We start from the raw sequence: 11,553 nt of genomic DNA, 5'->3' as shown, positions 1-11,553 counted from the left end.
CTAAGCTACAACCAAACTTGTGTTTGCAGGCTATACCTGCTAGAAGAATAAATTATCATGTATTTATTGATGGGGCCTGATCTACACTAACAGAATGCCCAACTCATTATCACAGTATCATGCAGAGCCACTAAAGGAAAAGAACTGTTTCTTCAATGTGTATCTACTGTGTATGTCCCCAGAATGGGCAAGCCCCTTGGAGGTTTGCTAGAAATGAGGTGGATCAGAGGCCAAGAAGACCAACCTGGAGTCACCTGAGGTACACAGACCATAGTTGCTTCCATGTTACCACACTTGTGACTTTAGGCAAGCCAACCTCTTCACCCCTTCACGGGCTTTTGCTTCCAGGCTCCACAGTTCTTTCGCCTTGGACATGCTTAAAGACAGGCCTGTGCTCTGACGATATTCAGAGATCTTAGGGAGAGAAGTGCAGGGGTCTTTGTCATATGCAGGAAACAAAGACATCATTATCGTCACCCTATTAACTGTTAAAACTACTCTTCTGTGCATCATGCTCCTAGTCTTCCACAGCACTACGGAAATACCTTTCACATCCTAATTCTATGATTTCAGAGACAAAGGCCAGTCCAGTCGCCCGTGGCAGCTGGCTGGGGTTCCATTGGCTCCTGTTTGGGAGAACCTTCTGGGGCTACAATGGGACCACTGATAAATGCAGTGCTCCCTGATCATCCTGCAGAAAGTACAGTTGAGTTTCTGAGAGGTCAAGTGGTGATCTAGCACCTTTCAGAACTGGTCCTCCAGGACAGGAAGGTTGGATTTCCAGAAGTCCCTGCCAAAACCCCCGAGCCATGTCAATATACAGTGGTGGGGTTGACCTGTAGAACTGAATTGAAGGGGGAGTCACCTAGGAAATAGGGCCTGAGGGTCACATTTCAACAAGTTGACCATGTACAGCATTGTATCAGAGTACACCAAATGGAATGGAGAATGCTTTCTAACTCTACCTGGTCAGACAGGTACCCTATCAGCAGTGTCCTTCTTGGTGGGGGGACCTGATGGTTCTAGTCATGTCACTCTGAAAGGTCATGCTTGTCTATGTTTTCCCCAAGAGTGCAATAATACCTCAGTGACTGGTTCCAAGATGCCATTTAGGAAAAAAGCATAACTGTGTTTACATGGCTACAAATGAGTTGCTATCATGAGTAATGTCAGAAAAACTACGGAATTCCTTCGGGTTTCTCACTTCTAGCCTTTATCCACTCAGGACAGGAGGATTCCTAATTAAAACTTGTGAATGGAATGATAGTGACCTCACGTCATGTCGACTAAGAAGCTGATTGTTCCAAAGGCAGTTACCGTTCACAAATCGCTGGTGTTTGTGTTAAACAGAGTGCCACTTGGTGGCACATTGAAAGGCGCTTCTTCTCTGTATCTGGATTTTTTTTCCTTTTTCTATTTTGGGTAGAAATATTCCTGGGAAGCTAGATAGAAATGCATTTTCATTTCCCAATAATCCTTAGGCACAAGTTAGAAAACTGCTGATCTTCACTAAAATATGTCAGCACATCACATTATAAAAAATGCAATTCAGAACCGCCGCATGTGTATATACGTGTACCTAAATATATACACATCTCGGTGCAGTACACAATGATTATTCAATGTATATTCAAAACTGAGCTATTTGTAACTAACCTGAAATTCTGCAGTGAAAGTTCATCATTCAAGAACAATTGGAGTTATCTTTCTTTTGGCTCTAACTATGGTAAAACATTTTTGCACATCAGACTATTGTTTACATCTTCCTAAGTGCCAGTTCTGGGTCCGTCTACACAGGGTTGAGAAGAGGATACTGCCTGGGATGCAGTTTGCAGCTACTGAGCATGCGCGCAGGGCAGCTGGCCGGCACCTGCCGGCACCTGGTCAGCATTCCCCAGGGTGGACGGAAGCCCGAGCTCCCGCAGGCTGCGTGATGACGTCATCTGGGTGTGGCGCTGACTCTGGCTGGAGAGGAGGGCCCTGAGGAGGAGCCTCGGTAAACCGGAGAAGTGGGGGAGAGTTTAATCGGGCTCGTTGGGTCTCCTGTTTGAAGCTTCCAAAGCAGCTCTTCGTTGGTTCTGCTCAATCTCTTCTTCTCCTGGGTTTCTTTTTCCACGTATTCCTGGAGATTAGCATTTTCTTCTGACAGTTGTCTGTATGGGGAAGAATAACAAGCAGTCACACAGCAGGCGCACTAATGACACATAACTTGAGGTTAGGTCCAGGGTGGTGCGTGGTGCAGCAGGAGGTAGCCAGTGCCTGCAGGCAGAACAGGACCGGTCTGCCCCAAGGACCAACGTTTGGTTGAAGCATCATTCGTGGACTGCTGAGAGTCCACTGCCACAGCCTATCTCCACACACCAAATCATCTCATAGGTCCTCCGCAAGGTTACAGGCTGTCCAGTGACAGAGCAAAGACTAGAAGCACATGGGCAGCAGTGTGGGGGTGCCACAGCAGGCTCAGGCACCGGGAGCCTCATGGTGTTGGCAGTGTGACCGTGACACAGGCTGGCGGTGGCCATCAGGCAGCTGAGGGTGCCTTCCCTTGGCCTTCCACCCAGAGCATGCCTCCATGACAGCAGGTGTGTGCCCCAGTATAGAAGCTGCTCTGTGCATCTGGCTGCCTGCCAGAGCCCTTGAGGACAGGTCCCAGGCTCTGCATGTCGCCTTTCCAGCAGCCAACGGGGTACCTGGCGCATAGCAGATACATGGTTAATGCTTACTGATGAGGAACTATTAACGAAACACCATAAGTGCTTTTTTTGCCTTCTGTCATATATTCTTTTACTTATTTGGTACAGGGTCTCACTATGCAGCTCAGACTTATAGTGCTCCTCCTGTCTCTATCACACTAGCCCTGGGATTACAGGCATGTACCACCACGGCTGGTGGCCGGCTTGGTGTGGGGCCAGCACTGGCATACGGTGCCAGGGATTGAACCCAGGTCCTTGTGCTTGCCAGGCAGGCACTTAGACCACTGAGCAATCTCCCTGGCCCTTGTTGTATATTTTTGAAATAACTGCACCTTTAAGAAATTGACCAGAATAAGTACATACTGATTTTACAGCTGCACATACTGAGGCCCAGAAAAGGTGCCTCTCTGGACAAAGCCAGAACTGACGAGAGTGCCTTCAACACTGCCAGGGCTAAGTACTACTCAGGTACTTCCTTCCACTCTTAGGCTGTGTCTACAGTGAGGTTAACGAGCCTGTCATCCTTTCTCAGGACCAGAGACCCACGGGGCAGGGATGATGAGACCTGCTGCTCTGACCTATGTGCCTCTGAGGTGGGAACAAAACATCGACAGCAGGAGGTCACTGTGGAGGCAATGGTGTGTATGTGTGTGTATAAGCGTGTGTGTGTGTGTGTGTGTGTGTGTGCAAGCCTGAAAGCACGGAGGCACATGAAAGTAGGCATGGGTGGCTGTGAACGTGTGAATGCAGGCATGCATGAATGCACGCGTGCCTGTGGTGTGTGTGTAGGTGGAAGTATACACATGAGCATGTCTTGCCTCAGTGTGTGTGTGTGCGTGTGTGTGTGCGTGTGCGTGTGTGAGACAGGATGATGTAAGACACACACTACAGATGTACCCAGGAGCCCAGTCCAGGAGAGAAGGCCAGTGCTCAAGCTTGGGGTGCACCACTGTGCCTCCGCCCCTGTGGGTATGAGAACCTCCTGCTGGCAGGGAAAATGGGCACCATGCCTCCATCCAGCGCTGAGCTGCAGCAGGGAAGAGTACATACTCTCTCTGGGAATCGAGCCTCCCCAGAGCAGATGCTGCAGGCAGGGCAAGATGGAAATGACAGGTTTTGGGAAGGCTAAGGGTGTCACTTAATAGTGACTCCACCTTGTCTGGGACCATCCCACCACTGCTCTTCTAATCTCTTCCAGAAATAAATTCCTGAACCCCGAGTGCCGTCGGGGGTCCCTGCTGGCTTCTCTGCTGACTGCACTCATTCCTGGGGCTGGCACTGACATGCCACCTGTGCACAGCCAACGTGGTCACATCTGCGCGTGCTTCTGTGCTTCTGGCCAGAGGAGAAGCCAAACGACTATGTGGGGAAGCCTGAGAGCTCAGCGTGAGGCAAAGTGCACAAGAGACAAGAGAAAGCCGGAGGGTACGGCCACCTCCAGGGTGACCCATTCCTAAGCCCAGAGGCCAGGCTCACCTACCGTGTGACAACTGTGTTTTGGTCAATCCTTGCTTTGAGGTCTTCATTTTGCTGCTGGAGGACTTGGATCTTTTCTTCCAGGATCACATTCTTTTCAGCCTGTAAAGGAGAAGGAACACAGAGGTTGTCAGCAAGGCCACAGGCTGAGCAGCACCCTTGGCTTCTGGGCTTTGTGGGATTATCAAGAAGAGCATTTTGCAAACTGTAGCTTGCAGTGCACTCGGGTTGTAAAATCAGGTCGGAGGGATGTGACTGATATTTCGGTTTTAAAGAAAATAAAACGGAACAGAAAATGCCAGCATGTACTGTAGGTAGTAAAAGTGACCACTGCTATGTACATTTTAGAAATATATTTTTATTTCATTTGTTGTATGGATATGTTTGTAGTGAGTCCCTATGTAAATGCTGTACATTTAGTCCATAAATTTCAGAGGTAATCCGGGGGTAGTATCAGGATCTAGTTTGACCTGTGGGTCTTGTGGTTCTTCCCAAAGGGTTAACCAGATTGCATTGTGACTCTGACCAGGCAGGCACACACTGTCCTGTTCCGAGTCCCCTGAATAAGTGAGGCCTAGAAATGAGAAAAGTATGGGCACACTTTTTCCTTTTGATCCCATGGGCAGCCAGAAACACAAAGCCGAAGACCAGCTTGGCACAGGATGAGAAAATTCCAGCAGCCTACAGTTGATAGGACATAAATTTCCCCTACAGTTTATGCCACTTTCCTACCTGTATCCCTAGGGCCTGAGACCTAGCTGAAGCACAGTTCCATTCTAAGATGAATTTAGAAATAAATTATTTTTTTGAAAGACTGTGACATTCACTGTTCATGCAGCTAATCTTTTTTTAAAAACTGCCACTTACCCATGATTGGGGCTGTGAACTGTAGCCTCAGGGCCAGCCTCTGTCCCTGATCTTTAGCAAGGGGCCCCACCTTGGCTCTGGAATGTCCTTTGCAGCTGGTTTTTTGGAGCCTGGCCCTCATCTTTGCTCCCAGGAAATGGGGAACAAGCAAGTAGCTTCATTTGCCTAGAAAGGCAGGGAGGGGAAGTCATGCATGCCTGTGATAAAACTGGAATATGGCTAAAAACAGCCTGATAAGCCCAGGGGTGTGTGGGTGGCACACAGTCTGGCCACAAGGAGGGTGGCACACAGTCTGGCCACAAGGAGGACAGCCAGTGCCATTTAAGTCCCCACACTAAGCAGACTGCAGGCCCAGTCAGGAGGGGACAGGTTCTTCTGTGTGTTCCTTGTGGGCTCTGGCAGGTGTCTGGAATTTGGGGCTGCTGGCGCATGTCAGGTGGCCCAATGTTATAGTTTGTGTCTAGTGGTCCCCCCAAAGCCTCATGAAGTCATAGGGCGGGGACTTCTAGAGTATGTGATTAACCCATGATCCACTGGGGTCATGGGTCTTAGTGCTGCTGGGATTATGGGTGTGAGTACTTCCCCCAGCCTGGGGCAGATGGCCTGAATGCAACTTAAGGGAGACAGACCTGCTGTCCGTTGCCATTGTTGCTGCTACTCCTCCATTTTGCTTTTGCTCTTTATCGCCACCATGAACTACTGCCCTGTGCCATGTGCCTGCCTGCCTTGGAGCCAGCTGAGTATGGGCTGAAACTGCCAGTAAGTATGAGCTAAATAAACCTTTCCTTCCTTCATTTTGGGTGTCGGGTATTTGTCCCGATGAGAGCAGAGTAACTGAGACTGCCACATACCCCAGGATGCTGGTAACAGACACACTGCAGTCTGTCTGCTACCTGACAAGCACTCCTGCAGTTAGACATGCCTCCGGGGAGGACAGTACTAAGCAGAGAGGGCTTTGAGAACCAAGGGCCGCAGGTGCTCCTGGATCAGCTTCGGGCTCCAAAAACCAGCTGCAAAGGACATTCCAGAGCCCAATGGAGCACTTCAAAACCTGAGAGGACAAGTTAGAGGCTTGTTAACTGCAAGAAAGTAGGCTACAGAACTCTTGTATGGTGCAATAATGTGTGTGTGTGTGTGTGTGTGTGTGTGTGTGTCCAAGAAGCAGCTCTGAGAAGTGTTAACAATGGTAGGAATATGATCTAATTTTTGTAGTTTTGTTTACTTCATTTCATAATTTTCTATAATTGTACAATTTCCTTTATAGCAGCAAGTGTTTGCTTTATAAATAGCATTAATAATAATAATAATAATATAGAATCAATCTAGACCATTGGTCACCTTACAGTGAAGAAAGGCCTGCATCTCATGAAGGCAGGCATCTCCACGCCTCACTCTGGACACCATTCCCTAGAGTCTGGGCCTTGAACCCAGAGGAGAGAGATGTGGGGTGCTGTTTTCCTAGGGGATCACTTGGCTGCTAGTTGGCTAAGGTGAAGGCTTGTGAGAACAAGGACTCAGTTATGAACTGCAAGTTCATGTCCCTCCAAAATGGGTATGTTGAAATCTAACCCCCAGGTGATGGCATTAAGAAGTGGGGTTCCTAGGAAGTGACTGGATCCTCATGACTGGAATGAGTACCCTTATAAAAGAGGCCCCAGAGGGTTCTCCTGCCCCTTCTGCCATGGAAGGGTTTGGAACATTTGGCCACTTACTAGGTAGAGGTGAAATACCTGTCTCCCTCCACAAGGTTCCACCTTGTATCTGTGGAATGGTTCATGACTACACAGATACACCTACTGCCCCATGAGCTGCTGAAGAGAGCAACGGCTTCGCATAGGGCATAGCACACATGAATGATGCGCTCTGGCTCACCAGACATCCTCTCAGGGACAAGGAGGTCAGCCCTTGCCCTTTCTGTGGGAAATCAAAGTGGAGAAAGATGAGGCAGGCAGTCAAGGGAGGAGCTCAGAGTTGGACAAAAGAAGGCCACAGTTGCGGTCCCTCAGCAGGACCCTTCACCTCCTGAGGGAGGCCTTGAGGTTCAGCCATGGAATCTCTGCTCCAGTGTGAGCGAGATTCAGGGAAGAGGCATGGCTCACTGGTCACTGACAATGATGATGCCATCAGTGACAACAGTAGGAAAATCACAGCGGCTGCTTTCCTGAGCAAGCGGACCTACTCACCAGCTTTTCCAGCTCCATAATCTTCTTTTCCTGCTGGTGTATTTGCTGATTCTTCATCTCTAACACCTGCTTCAAACTTTTCATGTCTTCTTCCAAGTGCTGATAAGGAGCCAGTGCTACCTAGAGGAGCAGAGAGTAACCGACTCTTGGGTGGGGGGTCACAGAAAAACTGAGGGCGGTCCAGAATGAGGGTGCTGAATGTGGCCTTCTGCACCAGCCACTCAGCGGACAGCTCCAGCCCCAGTGAGCTACAGGATGCTCACAGCAGCCTTGACAGGGTGCCCCGCTAGCTTACCAAGGAAGCCCCCTACAAATCCAGCTCAAAGATGGGGAGGCCAGAGTAAGATGTGGCCATAGTGTATTTGACACTGCCAAGCTGTCCCCAGGAGGCAGCTCAGGGGGTCAAGAGAGGAAACCCAGCACCAGCTTCAGCCAGCTCCCCCAGACGCTGTGATTTAGCAGGAAGCTGGGGTCTCATGGGTCCCACCTGTGCCCACAGGGAGGCCCTGCTCCAGTGCATATGGAAAGAGCAAGGTGGCTTAAAAAGTAGAAAGTCCTTGAAGAAAATGTCACCTTAGAATAGGGTTGATGGATATAATCCACCAAAACACAGCATATACGTTAGATTTTGATATCAGATAGACAATACTAAAATTTATTTTTAATGAAAGTATTTCAGTAGGAGATACTTATGTTCAACTCTTTGTCTTTCTGTAATTCAAATGGAATGGGGTTTTTGTGTATTTTATCTGGCCGTACTATAGTAAAGGAAAGGCATTTTCCAAGTTTTTCTTGAAAAGCTCTCCTCACCCTGTTACTCTGCCACCCTGTACCATCCTAGAGCACAAATGGGAAAATAGCACTGAGGGGCCCCCTGGCCAGGATGACAAGTTTCCAGACTGCATGTCACAGGACCCCAGGGACCCTGTGAGGGAGCAGGGTGGGACCTGGTGTAAGAACAGACTGGTGGAGAAATCCACAGTGGTGGTCTGGCTCAGGGAAGAGGTGCTGATAGGCACTGTTCAAACCCCTGGGGAGGTTGTGGCCAGCTGTCATTCTGCAGCAGGTCAGCACAAGCACCCTGGGTGTGGCCAGGACTGAGGAAGAGGCCCTTGCAATGCAGGGAGCCCTGAGAGCTGTGGCTACCTCAAGCTGCTCTTCGGTGTTTTTCCTCAAAGCCTCCTCAAAGCGCCGCGCTCGGTCCCTCAGAGACTGGCTCTGGAAGGTCAGTGTGTCCACCTGGTCCTGCAAAGAATGAAACAAGATGGCCAGAGTGGGCCACTAGGAAAGGACATTATGGAAGGAGGACCTGTAACCCTGGGGCTTCTCAGAGGGTTTCACCTGAGGCTTAATTAAGAGGGATCCAGGGGGAGCCCCGTGTCTCCGTGATGGAGGGAGATATCACTACTGGCCCTTCTTGCTGACTTGACCAGAACAGGAAAAAACATAAGATGAACTCTTAGGCTTATGAACAGAGCACATGTAACGCCTGCTAGTCTAGATGCAGCCTGTAGAGAGAGGTATGCAGAGGGCAGCCAGTCCCGATTTTATAAGGACAACACTTCTTCCACCACAAGAACTGCCCTCAATCACAAAGCTTAAGCCACAAGTCTTCATAGCAGCCTGGACTTCTATCTCTGAGACCCCTCTTATCACCGGCACCAAAAGAAATGAGTCACTGACCAGTCCGGCCAATCTGCCTGCTGCGTGGTCCCTGGAATCCATGGGATTCTTCTCCCTCCCACCCCTGCTCCTCGTCTGGGTAAGAGCCTCTCCACTGGTTCTTCCTGGCCTCCTACCCAGCATAGCATGTGTGCTCTTTTGCTCCAGGAAAAAGTCAGGCTCTTTCTATAGTGCAAATATGAACCTGTCCTTCTCCTACCTATAACCCTCCAGGTGACCTGGGGAACACCTGTATGTGATCTCTGCCACAGTGACAAGGCTGTTCTGGGTTCACACATTTCATATCCTGGGTTGCCTGGTAGTGGTGACTTCTTCCACCAGGTCCCTCTCATTCCTGCTCATTTCTGGTCCCCCGTCTACCTTCCTGGCTTCAGAGCTAGTTAGCACATCCCTGATAGGAGCTACCACAAGACCTGAGCCCCCCAGTCTCCTCTTCTCTGTTTAGACTGAGACCCTCCCCATTAGACAGACAACCCTGACCCCAGAATATGGCCCAATGGAGCAGCTCTCTGTGTATGTTGAAGGACAGAAGGTCCCTCCTGAAGACATGTCGAGCCCCTTCCCCACTGTAACCACACTGACTCATCCCTGCCCCACCCCAGCCATGGCTCTCACTACCACACTGAATGGAGGACACTGGGCAGTGGCTTTGTCTTGATGCCCGAGGAGAGCCTCAGTCCTGCGCCTACCCACCCATCCATAGTCCTCTCCCTACCGCACCACTCCATGTCTGTAAGGCTAAAACAAAGAGACTAGGATGTCCTGTGCACCTTCCTGGGAAGAGAACTGGCCTCACCCTACCACTTCACAGCAACAGGGCACTGTCAGTTCCGAGACTCTGGACAGCATCACTGTGGCCCCTGCAGGACAGCTGCCACTTTCTTTGGTAGAGTCTCCTGGTTATGGTAGAGTCTCCTGGTTTGCACATTATGGTAGAGTCTCCTGGTTTGCACACCTCCCAGGGCAGGCTCCTTTCCCTACTTATTTTCTTTGTCTTTTTCTTCCAGCTACTTCATTTTTAAGAACTAAAAGTCCCCACAGTGCCATTCAATGCAAATGCTGGAATATCAGAGCAATAGAATTGTCAGTGGGAATTTGTACACACAGGAGTCAAGAAATCATGGCCCAGGGCAGCCCCACTAGGCTGGCTCAGGTCCACAGCACTCTGCAGCTACCTTCCACAACGTGGCTGCAAAACTGCTTGTGTCACTATCTGGCTTCTGCACCGAACTGCCTGAGAATCCAAGGAAATGTGTCTTTGCAACCCCCTCCCCACCATTGAAAAGCAGAGCAATAAAAACCTCATCAGCCAGCTACTACCCAGGATAGCTCTAAAATAGCAAGCTGGGATTTTCTTGCCTTATTTGCCATTATTCAAAACAAACCCACAGGGACAGAATGGTGCTGCTGCAGTCAGACAGCACAGATTGTTTTTCAACTTGGATGGTTACTTTATGTTAGGCTAAGGGGCACAAAGACCCAGCTGGTGGCCAGATCAGGTATAGACCGCTCAGAAATCTACAAATGGTAGTATAATAATGATAATCATAAATACACCAATGCCTGCAGCTATTATAATAGCAATGGCTGCCACTGAGACTTATTAGCACTTTCCACAAACCAACCCAGTGCTACTCTCTTCAACTGCTTGCTTTCTTTTCTCTCTTTGCCTTTTCCCTTCCTTCTCCTTCTCCTCCTGTCTTCTGCCCTCCACTCTCCTTCCCTCCCCTCTTTTCCTTTCTCTCCCCTTCTTTTCCTTCCCCTTCTCCTTCTTTGGTACTATGGATTGTACCCAGGGGTGCCCTACCACTTAGCTAAAGCCCCAGCAATTCTTATTTTTAAGTTTGAGATAGTCTCATGAAGTTGCTAGGCTAGCCCCAAACTTGTCATCTTTCTGTCTGCATCTCTCAAGTGGTTGGGATGACAGTCATGTGCCACCCCACCTGAGTGCTCTTTACTTTTGATACCTTCTTTCTAAAGAGTACTGTTGCCGTCCCCATTCCAACAGTGGCAAATGACAGTTTATGCAGACTGTGTAACTGTCCAAGATCTCAAAGTTAGAAAGAGCAGGCACAGCAGAGACTTAAACTCCAAGCTCAAATCTCTACGCACCCAAACTAGCTATTTTTTAGCTGCTCATAGCTGAAGGAAGTGGACCTGAGGGAGTCCACCCTGCCTAGTGCACCTGTCTCCAGCCCCACTGGATTCTGTTGGGTGGAGTGTTACAATTAAAATATGTAGAATTCATGATCACTGATGCACAATAGGACTCGGTGACAGAAACTTTTTTTTTTTTTTTTGCCTTTCTAGGGATTGGATCCAGGGCCTCATGGTTGTTAGACAAACTCTCTGCCACTGAGTTATCCTCCCAACCCCTAACATTTATAAGCAGTGCATTCGGTGGCTATGATATAGGGTAGCACCACAATTCTAGATTCTTCTCTGGCAGGGCAGCCCCACGTGATACATGCTGCCAGGGAAGTGAACCATCATCAAAGCAGCGAGACCCCTCACAATATTCTGTGGTTATGGGAGGTATCTTCCACAACTTCCAAATAAAACTATCTTTCATATTTAATAAACAATCTGGATGTGATCACAATTTCTGTACTTGGAAATGAAACTGGACCACCCACCTCACCCTTGCTTCT

At 49.1% G+C, this 11,553-nt stretch overlaps 1 protein-coding gene across 2 annotated transcripts in view; it reads right to left on the bottom strand.

Moving 5' to 3' along the window:
* The window catches only part of LOC101575422 (microtubule associated scaffold protein 2), a 77,175-nt gene continuing 65,622 nt past the window's right edge, over nt 1–11,553 (bottom strand). For both annotated transcript variants that reach the window (XM_004631055.2, XM_023715075.1), the window contains 4 exons: nt 8,366–8,464; nt 7,220–7,339; nt 4,174–4,271; nt 1–2,153 (listed from right to left, as the gene is read on the bottom strand). In XM_004631055.2, coding sequence (XP_004631112.1) covers nt 1,940–2,153; nt 4,174–4,271; nt 7,220–7,339; nt 8,366–8,464 — 531 coding nt within the window. In that variant the 3' untranslated portion in view covers nt 1–1,939. The remainder of the gene's footprint in view (nt 2,154–4,173; nt 4,272–7,219; nt 7,340–8,365; nt 8,465–11,553) is intronic.

The sequence above is a fragment of the Octodon degus genome, unplaced genomic scaffold (genome assembly GCF_000260255.1).
Source record: "Octodon degus isolate 3935 unplaced genomic scaffold, OctDeg1.0 scaffold00038, whole genome shotgun sequence".
NCBI classification, from domain to species: Eukaryota; Metazoa; Chordata; class Mammalia; order Rodentia; family Octodontidae; genus Octodon; species Octodon degus.
This window is presented reverse-complemented; position numbering and strand designations above follow the sequence as displayed.